The sequence below is a fragment of the Sapajus apella genome, unplaced genomic scaffold (genome assembly GCF_009761245.1).
Source record: "Sapajus apella isolate SASKATOON/1434 unplaced genomic scaffold, GSC_monkey_1.0 scaffold49, whole genome shotgun sequence".
Classification (NCBI taxonomy): Eukaryota; Metazoa; Chordata; class Mammalia; order Primates; family Cebidae; genus Sapajus; species Sapajus apella.
The window spans coordinates 16071855-16088579 of NW_022436989.1; the positions used below are offsets into that span (position 1 = coordinate 16071855).

The following is a 16725-nucleotide window of genomic DNA, read 5'->3' on the forward strand; positions in this document are numbered from 1 at the left end:
GTGTTGACCAGGATGGTCTCGATCTCTTGACCTCGTGATCCACCCGCCTCGGCCTCCCAAAGTGCTGGGATTACAGGCTTCAGCCACCGCGCCCGGCGAAAGTTATATTCTTAAATCACTGTTAGAATTTTGTATTTGGCTACAAATACAAGGTTGCTTCACTGAACCTAGTATTTTGAACTGCGGAGCTAGAATGGGTCTGTGCTTTTGTCGAAAAACTATTTGTATACCTACTAGATGCTACTTAGTGTTCTGGACCCTGGTGATGCAGCACAGCTGACCGAGTTCCTGGTGTGGCTCCTGTGTCTTGGTGAGAGAAGAAATAAATACAGTTACGCACCATTTAACAACAGGATATGTTTTGAGAAATGTGTCATTAGGCGATTTCATCATCGTGCAAACATCAAAGAGTGTACTTACACAGACCTAGATGGAATAGCCCATTACACACCTTGGCTGTATGCTATAGTCTATTGCTCCTAGGCTACAGACCTGTGGCCTGTTGCTACAATGAATACTGTAGGCAGTTGTAATACAATGACAAGTGTTTGTGTATCTAAATATAGAAAAGGTACAGTAAAAATATGGTATTACTGTCTTATGGGACCACGCTCATATAAGTGGTCCATCATTGGCTGAATCATTATTATCTTGCACATGACTATATATCATAGGCCTAGTAATATGTACCTTGAAAATAAAGCAGTGTGAGAGGATAAAGAGCAGTGTGCAGGTGCCACTTTAAGAGGTGGCCAGTGATGGCCCCTGGTAAGGTGACATTTGAGCTGAGACTTGGGTAGAGTGAGATTTGGAGAGATCTTAGAAATATCTTAATTTGACACTCGAATTTTATAAATCTGGTAAATTAAGGTCTTGTGAAATTGTAACTTGTTGATTGATTTAAAAATTCATGTTCTCTCCTTACCAAAGCTAAACTGCATCTTTTTCAAATGTAGTATTCGTTGTGTATTAAATTATATCTTTATACTCTTTACAGATGGTCTAAGGTGTATTTTATGGTTCAAGCATATGCATTTCTAGAAATTGTTTTAAAAATACCTTTTTTTCCTCCTCTTGCTTTGAAAATGTCATAGTAATAAGAACAGTGAGTTTGTGTGACTCTTTTTTTCCAGTGCCTTCAGCCTTTTTTTCACTGCTCCTGGGTGATGCAGCCCTGTACTTGATGTCTTAATTTTCTTTAGTTTGCTGAAATTAATGAACCCAGAATTGAGTTTATTCTATTTTTCAGCAGTTCTTTATGGGAAAAGGTATTTAGAGTCTGTCTGTCCAATTTGGAAATTGTTAACTGCCAGAGAAACAAGGAAGTGTCTATGAACCTAGCTTTGTGTTTTTGACAAAATTGCTAACACTGAGATTGTTGATGTATATGGTAGCTTTCTTAATTAAGGAATTGGCCATTTATGGCCAAATACATGAAGTCAGGTTTATTGCTCACAGCACATAGATCATTGCTATGCCTAGAGGTGGTAGAGAATCAGTAGAAGGAAACTTATGAGAGCTATTTACTTTTTTGCTGATGAGGAAGTTAAGAAGCACATTTTCTGCTCAGTCATAGCAACCGTAGTAACCATTAGTGTGAGAGTATTTGCTCAATTCTTCGCCCCGCTCCCCCGGCCCTGATTTTCTGTTTGTTATCATATATAGTTTCATGGCAGACCTCTTCATATCTTTTTTTTCAAGGCATACCTGAGTAAATTTGCCAGTGCAAAGTCGCTGTGCTCAGAGACTAAGGCACAGAGTGATGAAGCGATTGCGATCTTGCTACATCCTGGCCTCTGTGGCATTGCCAGAGGGTGTTTTCTTTTTGCTTACTGAACAGCATCCTCCAGAAAATCCTCTGGTTTAGAAGTAGCATTTTGTAGCATAAGCCCTACGGTGATAACAGCTTATGATTTGCTTTTTCATATATATCTGTTGTCATTAAGAGTTACATTTACCTTTTAAAAGATCTACACGCTGCTAAACATGTTCAGCTTCAGGTGATAAGGATTCGTTTTATTTTTTAATCTCTGGGTGAAGGCAAAAGTTATGTGGCTTGGGTTTTAGACCCTGCATGGAACATGACTGTAGGAAAGGCAAGGCTCTTCAACTTGTACAGACAGCTTGGCTTCACTGCACTCAATAAATACTTGGCTGACTTTTAAAGCTTATCGCTTTCACAATGGGCTGTTTTAAAGAGGTCCCTTTGTTTGGGCTCATCTTATCTTGCAGATAGAATAAATACACAGTTTATCAAACTAGCAGAATTTTAATACTTTTAACTTTGGGTGAATGCTTTCCAACATTTTCCTTTTATTTCGGTTTTACTTTTTTATTGAAATACAACATATATACAGAAAAGTACATATTTCCGAAGTGTAGATAGCTCAATAAATTTTCATATGCTGAACAACTTATGTAATCAGAAAGAACTGAAATCAATGGCTGTCTGTTTTTAAGATTGCCGATAGTCTCATTCCATGCTAACCCTAGTTTCATTTGGGAAATATTTCATCTGTCTTTATATCTGATTTAGGGTCAGCACCATGTAATGGGCTTACACTGCACATGTGCCGGCATTCTTCCCATAGACTCTCAGTCAGGAATCAGTTGGTGCATCTCAGGACACGAAAAGACCAGTTGACTCCTCTTGCAACTTTTCCCTGCTGGTGTTTGCGAGGTTCTTAGTGACTTTGTGTTCCCTTGTCAGTGCTTAGATCTGCTTTAGCATTCCCTGTGGAGTTGATGTTGTCTGACAGTGTGTGTGGGCTTATGAGAAAGCTTTTAGCTCTTAAAAGTATGTGTGACTTTCAGCGTCTGATGCATCTTCAGTCTAGTTTATAGCCTTATGCTAAGTAACTGGCCTTTGTGGGGAAGGCCTGGCCACCCAGTTTGTTGGTTAAGGCATCCTTCTGTCCTGTTCCACGTAATTCACTACTGTGCCTTTTTTGTTCCATCCTGTGTAGTGAATTCCTTTTCTTTTGATTATTTGCATGTGTTAATATTTGTATGTGGGTTAAGACACCTTTGATCTAGTTACATTCAAGCTTTGTTAAAAAAAAAAAAAACTGGTCTCTTTAAGATGGCTTTTGTGGATTCTTGGTTCCAATGGATTAATTATATGTTTACTTTATAATTTAATACTCAGCAGGCAGTCACTATTTTCAATTTGCTTTACAATAACTTAACACATCTCAGGTACTGACGCATATTTCATTTCATTAAATGAAGCATATAAATTCTTCAGAGCACTTTTCTTGTTATTACATTCTAAAAGGAATTACCACTTGTGGCCATATTTTGGGGCCAGTGAGCAATGTAGTATATGATGTCAACTGGTTGTCTTATAAGTGCAGAAATTGATAAAAGCAAAAGACACTACAAGTTGACACCACATAGCCACCTGGCCTTCAGGTCGTTCTTCCAGTCACACAAATTGTCTTCTCTTCCCGTGTTACCCTATACCTAGGATTAGGATTGTCAATAAATACCTGGCACTCTGCTTCCAAGTTGTAGCCCATCCAAGGGAAAAGCCCAGTCATTCTTATTTTCAAGTAGCTCAGTGTGCTGTCTGTTATAACTAGGTGGTAGAGTGATGAGAGCTACCCAGCAGCTGTTGATTTCCTTGTAAATTGGTCGTGGGTTTGCTGCTTTTAAGCTTTCAGTCAGTTTTCTCACAGAAACAGATGTGTGAGAAATATATGCTACTACCAGTGCCACCTTCTCTCCTTCCTTGGAGGTGATGACTGTCATTTTATTTGACTGAGAAAGAAGCAGTGAGAAGACAACTTCCTTGCTCCCCACCATCCCAGCTATCGGCCTGCCCGCAGATGGACTGGCAGAGTTTGCCTTCTGTCCTGTTGCGTGGATGAGTGGCTGGTGCCTCTGCCTAGCTCAGCTCTCTGTTGGCTGGCTCTGATGTCCTCTTGTCTTCTGTCAGCATACAGACTGTCTTAATAACTACCATCCTGAAAAGACAAGCAGCCAAGATGATCACACTTCCCTCCAGCCACTGACCCCTCCCTCTGCCTCCTTTTACAGCAGAATTCCTCGAAGGAGATGTTTGTATGCACTGTCTCCACTACTCCACTGTGTCTTGGACCTTCTATGGTTAGCTTTTGTCCTCGTCACTGTGCCCAAACTGCTCTTTTTAAGGTCAGTTGTATGTGAGGCTTAGAAGGAGAGGGAAGAAGTTTCAAGACACTGCTATACCTAAACTGTTCACTACTAGCACCAGCATTGGCAGAATGAGTTGGGACACATGTGCCATGTTCTTCATTGCTGTGGCAAGACCCAGCTATGCTGTGTCTTTGTTTTGTGACCTTAAACATGTTCATTAACATTGAGCTTATTTCCCCATGTGTACAGTGGGCAGAGTGTGCCTCGTACCTACCTTGGAGGATGGAAAACCAAAATAAATAAGGTTCATGAAAGCGTTTGGAGGCTGGGAAGTATTGTGAAGGCCAAGATAAGCTTAAAGAAAGAAACTTTTAACAGAAAAACCCAGTGAGTTTAGCCTATAAGTATACAGGAACATTTAGCAATCCTTTTCTGTGCACGGGGCTTTATACCCTTTATTCCTTACAGTAGCCCTGTGAAGGTATCTAGGGGTGGTTATTCCTATTTTACAGATGAAGGAGCTGACATTAAGATGTACCAAAGGACTTGCTCTAAGTCAAACAGCCAGGGAAGCATCTGACCTGGGTTAGTCTGACTCCACAGCCCTGCCCTGAACCACTGTTACATTGCCTCCAAACTAATTAATTACGTTTGAAATCAGGGAAGTACTAGAATTAAATATAAGACCTAATTCTTTGAAAATACTGCTGAAGATTAGCCAGTTATCTAGCAAGCCTAATCAAGAAAAATGAGAAGAAAAAAATATTAGACGTTAGGAATAAACAAGTAGAATAAATATGAAAATCATTACAATAACTATGTCTAGCTTTATGGCCCAGATGTAGAATCTTTCAAAGAAATGGATAGTTATTTTAATAAAAGATAAATTACAAAGTTGATTCTTCTGTCTCTTAAATACTCATCTCCACCGAGGTCAACTCTTCTCTTACTAAGCTTCCTAAGCTTTCTTAGAGATTGTACTTACAGTCTCAGATTATCATCCACCATAAGTTAATGATTATCAGATCATCACATCCGTATCTGTAGCATTTACCTTTCTCTGGACTTTCTTAGTTTTTTGTTTTTCTTTTTGAGACAGAGTTTCACTCTTGTTGCCCAGGCTGGAGTGAAATGGCACGATCTCGGCTCACTGTAGCCTCTGCCTCCCGGGTTCAAGTGATTTTCCTTCCTCAGCCTCCCAAGTAGCTGTGATTACAGATGCCCTCCACCATGCCCAGCTAATTTTTAAATTTTTACTAGAGATAGGGTTTCACTATGTTGGCCAGGCTGGTCTTGAACTCCTGACCTCAGGTGATCCACCCACCTCGGCCTCCCAAAGTGCTGGGATTACAGGTGGGAGCCACTGCACCCGGCCTTCTCTGGACTTTCTTAACTACATGCTAGACAGCTTCCAGTGTAATCACTTGACTCAAATCCAAAGTTAGACTTCCCTCTAAAACCTGTCTTCCTCTTAACCTCCCTGTTTCTGTTGATGGAAACTTCTTCCCTCATTGTACAAACCGGAAACCTGTGTCTTTTTCTCTTTCTGTGCCTAATTCTTCCTCAAGGCCCTGTGTTTTTTACTTGCCGTATCTCTTTAGACTGTAACTCTCTATTTCAACCCCATGGCCCCTGCCTCTATTCAGACTTTGCTCATTTTAACTGGCCATGGCCTCCCACCTGTCCCCTGCCCTACTAGGCCCTTCTCTCCTCAGACACTTGTCAGTGATGTCACCTCCTGCTTAAACCCACCCTGCCTTCTTAGTTTAATGCTAAGAAGAAAGGGAATAAACAAACTAGCTACTGAACTTGAGATGCGAGAAGAGGTTATAAGGGAAATGGGAAGGCCTATGTACAGCAAAGCCAGTATAAATGAATTAGAAATAGAACAGCCATTGAATTGAGAAGTAGACCTAAGAAATGTTTTTTGTTTTTTTTTTTTAAAAAAAAGAATGATTAAGAAGTTCTGGAGATCCAGTTCACATCAGTGAAATACTACTGAACCATACACCTAAAAATGGCTAAGGTGGTGGCTTTTATGTGATGTGCGTTTTTTTTTTTTTAACCACAATAAAAAAACACACACAGAACAAATTCTTAAGTGATTAAAAAAAAAAGAAAAGAAAATAGATAAGCCTGATCAGGCTACCACAAAAAAGAGGGAGCAGGTGCGAATGTCAGTTGCGAAAGAGAGGTGTGCGTGGAGCTCTATAGACCGTGAGAACTCAGAGACTATTTCTTAGCAGAAATCTCTGCTAAGAATTTAGACTCTGGGCTGGGAGCTGTGGCTCACACCTGTAATCCCAGCGCTTTAGGAAGCCAAGGTAAGTGGATCACCTGAGGTCGGGAGTTTGAGATCAGCCTTCACCTGAGGTCGGGAGTTTGAGATCAGCCTGACCAACATGGTGAAACCCCATCTCTACTAAAAATACACAATTGGCCTGGTGTGGTGGCGCATGCCTGTAATCCCAGCTACTCGGGAGGCTGAGGCAGGAGAATTGCTTGAACCTGGGAGGTGGAGGTTGTGGTGAGCCAAGATCATGCCGTTGCACTCCAGCCTGGTAAACAAAAGTGAAACTCTGCCTCGAAAAAAAAAAAAAAAAAAAGAAGTTAAACTCTGAAGCAATGAAGAAATGTCCAGAGAGGTGATGTAGAACAAGTTAGAATTCAGTGATGCATTTTCACACAGTTTCTGTGCTAAGCAGCACTAACTTTACATGTACAACCTTAAGCAAGGAAGAAAGCTTTTCCTATCCAAGGAAATCTATATTATTTACATACAGCTGGTTAGGCTGTAATTATTTATTATATTAAGTAGTTATCCTTTAATATGATCATTTATGATAGTAAAATAATTAAAGCCATAGTGAGTTAAATATTTTAAGACTGAAGAACAAATTTAACCTCCTGTTCCAAACAACTGTAGTTTTAACTCTAGCAACTATTTCTCTGTTGCAGACCTTAGAAAATATATACCTAGTTATAAAAATTTTAAGTGAAATATTAGTAAATTGAAACCAGCAAGCAATTAAAAGAATAATCTACCTCAATCACAGTTTGTTTTAGAAGTATACGGATGGTTCAACTTTAAAAAATTAATTTCTTAATAGGTCAAAGGAGAAAAATCATAGGCACGTCTTAAATAAACCTCAAAAGTTGTTTGATAAAGGTCAGCCAGCTCTTCCGATTTAAAGTTTCTGGTTTTAAAAAAAAATAGAAAAATACTTTTTTTATTAAGTACGTCAGTCTCACCTCGTAGCCAACACAGAGCTGCTTTCCAATGGTTGTTGATAAATGTTAGAAGAAAAAGTTTTATCATCAAAAGTTGATGAATTCTCGGTTATTAAATGAAGTATTAATGTCAGGAATAAGCAGGGGTGCCGGTTATCACTGGCATTACTGAGCACTTTTGGAAGTTTCATCTAGTGTAATAAGACGCTAAATGAATATAAATATTTTAAAAGACCTTGATAAAGTTACATGCAGATAATACAGTTATCAACTGAATAAATGGAGACATTAATAGGGCTGTAAAGAGTTCAATAATGTGTGCAGATAAAATATTCAGCACTAGGCAGTTAAAGGATTAACCATGTGGTTGTATTTCTGCCTGACTGCTCTCCCAGTGCGGTAGCCTCCCATGGTGAAATCCTTAGTTTCCTTCAGGTCCCCATTCACTCATTCATGGCTAAAAGCACAGACTCCAGAACCAGACTGCCTAGGTTTAGATCCTCCCTCCACTGCTTTGCTAGAGGGTAGCCTCAGGAAAATTACTGCAAGTTCCTCTGGCTCATTTTCCTCATCTTTGAAATGGGGATTCGAAGGTTGCCTGTATACGGTAACTATGTGTTAGCTGATAGTATTCACGCCCTTGGGAAACTCTAATCAGGCCACGTCTTCTGATTGTGCTGTCATTTGTAGCTCTCACACTGTTGCTGGTTTATGTTTCTTTGTGTACTTTGACTGCTGTCAGTTTTCCCACAGGAAACTATAATCTCTGTGTAGAAGAAGGGTCATTTCTGGTTTTGCTCAGTAGAGGATAACACAGTGACGGGAATGTAGTAGGTGCTCAACAAATATGTATTGAATCAATGGTTATCAACACAGTTTTTAAAAAAAATCACATGTAAATTCTATATAAAATTTATGAAGTTTCACATAGTTTAATAAAATATTTAAATGAAAAGATCAAACTTTATAAAGAGGCATTCCTTCTCCTATTAAAATACAGAGTTTTTTTGTTTTGGATTTTAAAAAAAATCACTGAAGTTTATCTGAAGAAAGAATATTTATACAAATAGCCAAGAAAGTTTTGGAATAAAATTGATAACGGCTTTGCTTTATATTAAAATGTATGTATGTGTATCAAAATATCACCCCCTACCCATATGTACAATTATTATGTATCGATTTAAAATAACAAAAAACAGAAAACATTTATTTCTTGTGAGGCTACAATAATTGAAACAATGTGATACTGAAATCAAAACAAACAGATCCTGATAAGGGATTAGAAGTGTAGAAACAAGAAAAATATTTCTTATAGAAAGCTAAAAATTTATTTTAAAAATATTAAATGAAAAATGATATATAATCCTACCAAGTTTAAATAGGAGAAAATTTAAGCCAGGTGCAGTGATTCATGCCTGTAATCTCAGTACTTGGGGAGGCTGAGGCGAGAGGATTGCTTGAGTCCGGGGATTTGAGACCAGTCTGGGCAACACAGTGGGACCCTGTCTCTATAAAAAATAGAAATGAAAAATTAGCCAGGTGTGGGGGCACATGCCTGTGTTCCCAGCTGCTAGAGATGCTGAGGTGAAGGCTGCTGTGAGCCAAGATTGTGCCACTGCACTTCAGCCTGGGTGTCAGAGTGAGACCCTGTCTCAAAAAAAAGAAAATAAAATTTAAGCAAATGGGGAAACACTGACATTATATTACTAAGTTAAGAAGGCAGGTTACTAAGCAATGTATCTCATTCCATTCTCACAACCTAATGATAATAGTGGTAGCTAGCATTTTTTTTTTAGCTCTTTCTATGTGCCAGAAACTATACCACATGCTTCTTACAGAATTTCCTTATTTAAATATTATAATCACCCTGAGAAGTTGATACTATTATTGACCCTATTTTGCAAGTGAAACTGAAGATTACAGTGGCTGAGAGCTAGGAAGTAGTGGCAGAGAGTAGGAGTTCAAATACAGGCTGTCTGATTTCAGAATTACCACTTTTTATTACATATACCAAATTTTTTCTCAATGAATAATGCTATTCTAAATGATTTTTATTTATGTTTTGTAATTTTCTGTGTATATTTTCTACAATGAGCATTAAATCCTACTGTAATTTTTTAAAATGTAAATATCCATGCAGTGATTGGACGAACATTTGTTAGAGCTGTTGCTGAAGTTGGACTTAAATCTTTAAAAAAGTTTATAAACTTACTTGAAAAAATTTTTGTTGGTACATAGATATTAGTTGTATATATTTGTGGAATACATGAGATGTTTTGATACAGACATGCGATCTGAAATAAGCATATTATGAAGAATGGAGGGTATGCATCCTCTCAAGCATTTATCTTTTAAGTTACAAACCTATTACATTCTTTAAGTTATTTTAAAATATACAATTAAATTGTTATTGACAGTTGTCACCCTATTGTGCTATCAAGTAGTCGGTCTTATTCATACTTTCTGGGGTTTTTTGTACCCATTCACCATCCCCACCTCACCCCATTCCCCTGCTATACTTCCCAGCCTCCGATAACTATCCTTCCACTCTCCATGTCCGTGAATTCATTTGATTTGATTTTTAGATCCCACAAATAAGTGAGAACATGCAGTTTGTCTTTCTGTGCCTGGGGTATTTCACTCAACACATAATGATCTCCAGTTCCCTCCATGCTGTTGCAAATGACCGGATCTCATTGTGTTTTATGGCTGAATAGTACTCCACATTTTCTTTATCCGTTCATCTGTTGATGAACATTTAGGTTGCTAACAAATCCTAGCTATTATAAACAGTGCTGCAGCAAATATAGGATTGCAGACATCTCGTCGATATACTGATTTCCTGTCTTTTGGGTATATACCCAGCAGTGGGATTGTTGGATCATATGGTAGCTCAATTTTTAGTTTTTTGAGGAACCTCCAAATTGTTCTCTATTGTGGTTGTGCTAATTTACATTCCCTCCATAGTGTACAAGGGTTCCCCTTTCTCCATATCCTCACCAGCATTTATTGTTGCCTGTCTTTTGCATATATGCCATTTTAACAGGGTTGAGATGGTCTCTTATTATAGTTTTGATTTGCATTTTTTGATGATCAGTGATGTTGAGCACCTTTTCATATGCCTGTTTGCCTTTTGTATGTCTTCTTTTGAGAAATGTGTATTCAAATCGTTCGCCCATGTTTTGATTGCTTTGGTTGCCTGTGTTTGTGGGTATTGCTCAAGAGATCTTTGCCCGGATGAATATTTTCTTGTAGTTTCCCCAATGTTTTCTTGTAGTAGTTTTGTAGTTTGAGATGAAATTCAACTTAGATTTAGATTTAACTTAGATTTAGATTTAAACTTAAACTTAGATTTAAGTCTTTAATCCATTTGGATTTCATTTTGTATATGGAGATAGGGGTCTAGTTTCATTCTTTTACATACGGATATCCAGTTTTCCCAGAACCATTTATTGAAGGGACTGTCTTCCCCAGCGTGTGTTCTTGGCACCTTTGTCAAAAATGAGTTCACTGTAGGCATGTGGATTTGTTTCTGGGTTCTCTATTTTGTTCCATTAGCCTGTGTGTCTGTTTTATGCCAGTACCATGCTGTTTTGGTTACTATTGCTGGATTTAAATAATCTTAAAGATTTCCTTTAAAAGAAGTCTAGAAACAGATCCTAATGTCTATAATGTTTTATAAAGGTGGCATTCAAATTGATAATTTAACAGCTATATTATAGAACAACTGGCTAACCATTTGGAAAATAGATAATTAGGAATTTTTGTCAATATATTATGCCAGGATAGGTTCAGATGACTTAAAAATGAGCACAGGGATAGGATCAGATGGCTTAAGAATAAGCAAAGGGGCCGGGCGCGGTGGCTCAAGCCTGTAATCCCAGCACTGTGGGAGGCCGAGGCAGGTGGATCACGAGGTCAAGAGATCGAGACCATCCTGGTCAACATGGTGAAACCCCGTCTCTACTAAAAATACAAAAAATTAGCTGGGCATGGTGGCGCGTGCCTGTAATCCCAGCGACTCAGGAGGCTGGGGCAGGAGAATTGCCTGAACCCGGGAGGCGGAGGTTGCGGTGAGCCGAGATCGCGCCGTTGCACTCCAGCCTGGGTAACAAGAGCGAAACTCCGTCTCAAAAAAAAAAAAAAAAAAAAAAAGAATGAGCAAAGGATATAAGTGGTTTATAAAATGAGGAGATACAAATGGCCAGAAGTTTAACTTTATTAGTTATGTGTTCAGATTGGGAAAGATGAAAAGAATGTCAGCACTCTGGAGGGAAATGGACCTTCTCAAACTGCTAGTGGGAATGAAATTGTTACTACATGCTGGGAAGGAAATGAGGCAATGTGTAGGAAAAATATTAAAATTGTGTACACTCTTTGACTTGGCAATTTTATTTGTTGGCATTTATCCTAAGTGGGTACATTTTCAAAAATATAGGTCAAGAATACTTACTGAAATACTATTTATATTAAGAAAAAAGTAGGGACATCCCAAGTATCCAATGATAAAAGTATGGTTAAGTTCCATACCATGGAATGCTGTGCAGCCTTTTAAAATTATGTAGGTGTATATTTATTGAAACTGAAATGGATTCCACAGAGAAGAGGGATCGTTAGAATAAGGCCATATATACACATTGCTTAGCACAGTGCCTGGCATATAGTAAGTCCTCAAATCTTAGCTTAGAAAATGTAGGAAAAACAGATTATAACTGTGTATGTTTCAAAAATATCTTTCATGGAGTCATTATTCTCCACCCATCTGCCAGGAACCATTATTGCCTTCATTCTTGGGGGACTAAAGCCTTTCTCTGGGATTCAGATCAGATTTTCTGCAGTCTGACTCCTCACCTTCCAAACTCATACTTTCTGTTTTCCAACACAAACTCCCTGCTCTAGCTAGTCTCCTCGCTGCCTTTTGCCTTTCCTTGCGTTTGTACCTTTGCGTGTACCACTCATCATCCTACCTGGAATACCCCTTCCCTTTCTCTGCCCCAGTCTAAATCTGTCCATTCTTTTTTTTTTCCCTTGAGACAGGGTCTTACTCTGTCACCCAGATTGGAGTGCAGTGGCATGATTATGGTTTACTGCAGCTTCAACCTCCTGGGCTCAGGTGATCCTCCCACCTTAGCCTCTGGGTAGCTGGGACTACAGACGTGTACCACCACACACAGCTAATTTTTTCTTTTTTGAAGATGGTGTTTTGTCATGTTGCCCAGGTTGGTCTCAAACTCCTGGGCTCAAGGGATTGGCCTGCCTCAGCCTCCCAAAGTGCTGGGATTACAGGCATGAGTCACTGCGCCCAGCCTGCATCTATTCTTTTAAACCCTGTTTATGCCTTGTGAAATTTAACATTGCAGCTTCAGTAATTGTTCACCATCCCAGGGCTTCTTTGCCATATCATATCTTATTTCTTATTGTTAAGACGTACAACATGTGAGAATTTAGCCAAATTATATGTTCTTTGAGGATGTAGATTGATTTTGATATTATACTTTATTCTTTCCCTCACATGGTTCCTTGAACATAATTTAATGCTCCTTAATGACTGCTGAATTAGAACATATCTTTTTTTGCAATAATCTATCAAGGTGAGATGTTTTAGTAACATAAAATTAACCATTTTAAAGCAAACAATTCAGTGGCATTCACCATGTGCAACCACCCCAAGTTGTTTTCTCCACTCCAAAGTAAAATCCCTTACCTATTAAGCAGTTGCTCCCTATTCCCTCCTTCCCATCTCCCCTGGCAATCACCAATCTGCATTCTGTCTCTATGGATTCACCTATTCTGGTCATTTCATATAGACGGAGTCATATGATAAGTGACCCTTTGTGTCTGGCTTCTTTCGTTTAGCCTAATGTTTTGAAAGTTCTTCCACGTTGCAGTATGGGTCAATAGTTCATTTTTTTATGGTTGAATAGTATTCTACTCTATATACACCACAATTTGTTTATCCATTCATCGTTGATGGACACCTGGACGGTTTCTGCCTTTTGGCTACTGTGATTAGGGCCACTGTGAACATGTATGTGCAATATTTACTTGAGTCCCTTTTCAGTTTGGGGGATATATACCTAGGAGAAGAATTACTGCATTGTGGAAATTCCGATTCACTTTTCAAGGAATCGTTTTCCGTAACTGGTGTATCATTTTACATTCCCATCAGGAATGAACAGTGGTTCCAATTTTTCTACATTCTTGCCACCACTTGTTATTTTCTGCTTTTTGGTGATAGCCATTCTAGTGTGTATGTGAAGAGGTACCTCACTGCGGTTTGATTTACATTTTCATAATTAGTAATTAGTAATGATGTTGAACAAATTTTCATGTGTTCAATGGCCTGTTTCAGGTCTTTTGCCTGTTTGTAAAATTGTGTTGTCTTAATTGGGTTGTAAGAGTTATTTATATATGTTGCATACTGGACTCATAATGTGTATCTTTTTTTTTACATTTTTATTTTACTTTAGGTTCTAGGGTACATGTACAAGTCATGCAGGGTTGTTGCATAGGTACATACATAACCAGGTGGTTTGCTGCCTCTATTCCCCCTTCATCTATATATATCTATATCTAGATATAAATTTATATAGATAGATAGATAGATAGATATAGACATAGATATAGATATATTTTTTTAAGTCAGAGTTCTGCTCTTCTTGCCCAGGCTAGAGTACAATGGCACGGTCTTGGCTCCTTGCAACTTCTGCCTCCCGGGTTCAAGCGATTCTCCTGCCTCAGCCTCCCAAGTAGCTGGAATTACAGGCACCCACCACCACGTGTGGCTAATGTTTGTACTTTAGTAGAGACGGGGTTTCGCTATGTTGGCCAGGCTGGTCTCAAACTCTTGACTTTGTGGTCCACCTGCCTTGGCTTCGCAAAGTGCCAAGGTCTGAGATTACAGGCATAAGCCACCATGCCTGGCCTAGTGTGTATCTTTTAACATTAAGTCTCTCTGGTTTGGCTTTATTCTCCCTTTTGTGATTTTTAAAATTTATGGCAAATGCTGCCCCATAGATGTTCAACTGAAGGATCTTAACAACAATATTAGTTCCACATTTGTCCTGAGACAAGAATTGTACTGGTACTATTTCTGCCCTTTTGCCTTTAGATAAGTTACAACCTATTTAAACCTCACTTCACCATCCAGGAAGCTCACTGCCTTTGCTCATTTGAGAATGGTGGTGAGGACCATCACTAATGGATGTGCAAGATACTTGCAAACCGTAAAACATTACCCACTTATAAAGGTAGGATATAGGTTGCTACTTCTGTTTTTCATTTTTTAGAGACAGGGTCTCACTGTTTGAGACCCAGGCTGGTTGCTTCGCTGTTGCCCAGGCTGGTCTTGAATTCCTTGCCTTGAGCTAGCTTCCCGAGTTGCTGGAATTACAGGTGTGAAGCACTGTGCCCAGCCGGTTGCCGCTTTTAGTGTTGTTCACACCTGTTCTTATTTTGATTTTGTGGATTTTTAAGATTCCAGTTCAAAGTTAAGCACCTAAGAGCATACGTTAAGGTGTAGAGAATAACAAAGAATGCTTGCCTTTCAGAGTCATCCTTTTTGAACTTCCATGACTCAGACTGCGAACCCAAGGGATCACCACCCTGTGACTCCTTGCTTTCCCTCAACACTGAAAAGATCCTGGTATGTGTCTTCTCTCTGTGTTCTGTTTTTGTGACCTGAAGCCCAGCAATACTAGTTCCAAAAAGTGGAGGTCGCCTCTGTTTGTCAACTAGAAGTTGGGCCTCATTGAGTTTCCATGCATAGGATAAAGATAGGTTGTCTGGTACTTTGTCACACTGAATTATTATGACTTATGAATTGCATGGTTGATCATTCTGGACATAGATTTTTAATTTGCAAGTGCCAAGAAATAAAGGGGACATCATGGTTGAACCTTATTTCTAGCAGACTTGTGTATTTGGAGGTATAGTAGACTCTTTTTTATTTTTCCAACCTTTGCATATGTGGGTATCTTTTATATCTATGTTTTCTATCAGTACCCACTAAACTATACAGTGGGCCTCTCCATTTCAGGGGTGAATACTGGTGCTAATGTTTGTGTCTGCCTATCCATGTTAGTGCATCTCCTCCTCCAGCCTGGCTCTCTCAAGGGGGATGGGTCTTCTTTTTGTTCACACTTAACTCTGTGAAGCTCAATTGTTATTTCCATGTCCAAGTTTAATATATTTTTTCTCCAGGCCTTTTACTACAACTCTACATAGACACTGTTTACATCTTTGGTGTAAAATTTCCTTTTAAGATACTCTTTTTTTTTTTTTTTTTTCAAACAAAGCCTTGCCTTTTCTTGTCAGAACTACTGAAGATGGATTGAAACTGCAAACTAGAGACTGATTGGCTGCTTTTACCTAACTCACTGCATAGCAATCAACTTGATATATGGAAAACTCTTGAATTAGACTTGCCAAAAGCCCAAAAGGGCTGTCTTGTAAAGCAGTGAGTTGGTCATCTCTGAAAGTGTTTAAGTAGAAGGTGGATAATGCCATCTTGTATAGGCAGTTAGTTTCTTAGAGTTATGAAAGTCTTCTTACTGAGAGTAGTTAAAATATTTTCTACCAGTTGCATTTCCAGTTTAAGATAGCACTAGCTAGGGACCTATGGGAGAAAGCTCATTAGTCTTGGCTTTTCATTTTCCTGAGGTTGAAATATGGGACTTAGACTATTCACTTATTGATTGATTATCCAGATATTTATTTTGCACCTATTATGTGCTAGGCATTTTGCTAGGTGAGTATTAGGAATAGAGCAGTAAGCAAGATAGTGTTGGTCTCTGCACCATGACTTCTAAAGTCACCAACCAAATAATTATGCAATTAAACATAAAAGTGTGATTGTACACATAGTATGAAGGAATAGCAAGAGTCAACATAATCTCCCTTTAATTAGCGGTATCAGGCAATACAGCTTTTAAGAACTAAAATGTAAGCAGGGATGAGAAAATTGGATTGAAATTACTCTACTAGTGATGTTGAGCTGTATGTTCAAACTTAGATAGTATTAGAAATGGGAGAGATTCTTTTTCATCAAGAATTTATTTGTTCGTACTATACTTCTCCTGCCCTCTTTCTAATGAATACAAACAAGTTAAAATCAAATACATTCTTCAGTGTACTGTTGGGGTTGCATAGTAATGATTTCTTCTCTTTGTGGAATTTTATTTCTATCCTCTTCCCCATATCTTTTTGCAGAAAGGCTTGGCAAATGGTAGACTCTCCTCAAATATTAAATAAAGCAATATTTGTAGACTCTTTTTCTTGGCTCCAAGCAATTTACTTGTTTTTTCCCCAGCTTCACTGAGGTGTAATTGACAAATTATATATTTACAGTGTATGGTGTGATGATTTTATATACAT

General features: G+C 38.6%; 1 protein-coding gene across 10 annotated transcripts in view; it reads left to right on the forward strand.

Moving 5' to 3' along the window:
• Nucleotides 1-16725, forward strand: part of TTC13 (tetratricopeptide repeat domain 13) — a 76853-nt gene that overhangs the window by 4488 nt on the left and 55640 nt on the right. For 9 of the 10 annotated variants that reach the window (XM_032242347.1, XM_032242341.1, XM_032242343.1 and 6 more), the window contains exon 2: nucleotides 14901-14995. In XM_032242347.1, coding sequence (XP_032098238.1) covers nucleotides 14901-14995 — 95 coding nt within the window. Of the gene's footprint in view, nucleotides 1-14210; nucleotides 14996-16725 lie in introns of those variants that run through there. The other variant, XM_032242350.1, reaches the window with a different exon arrangement.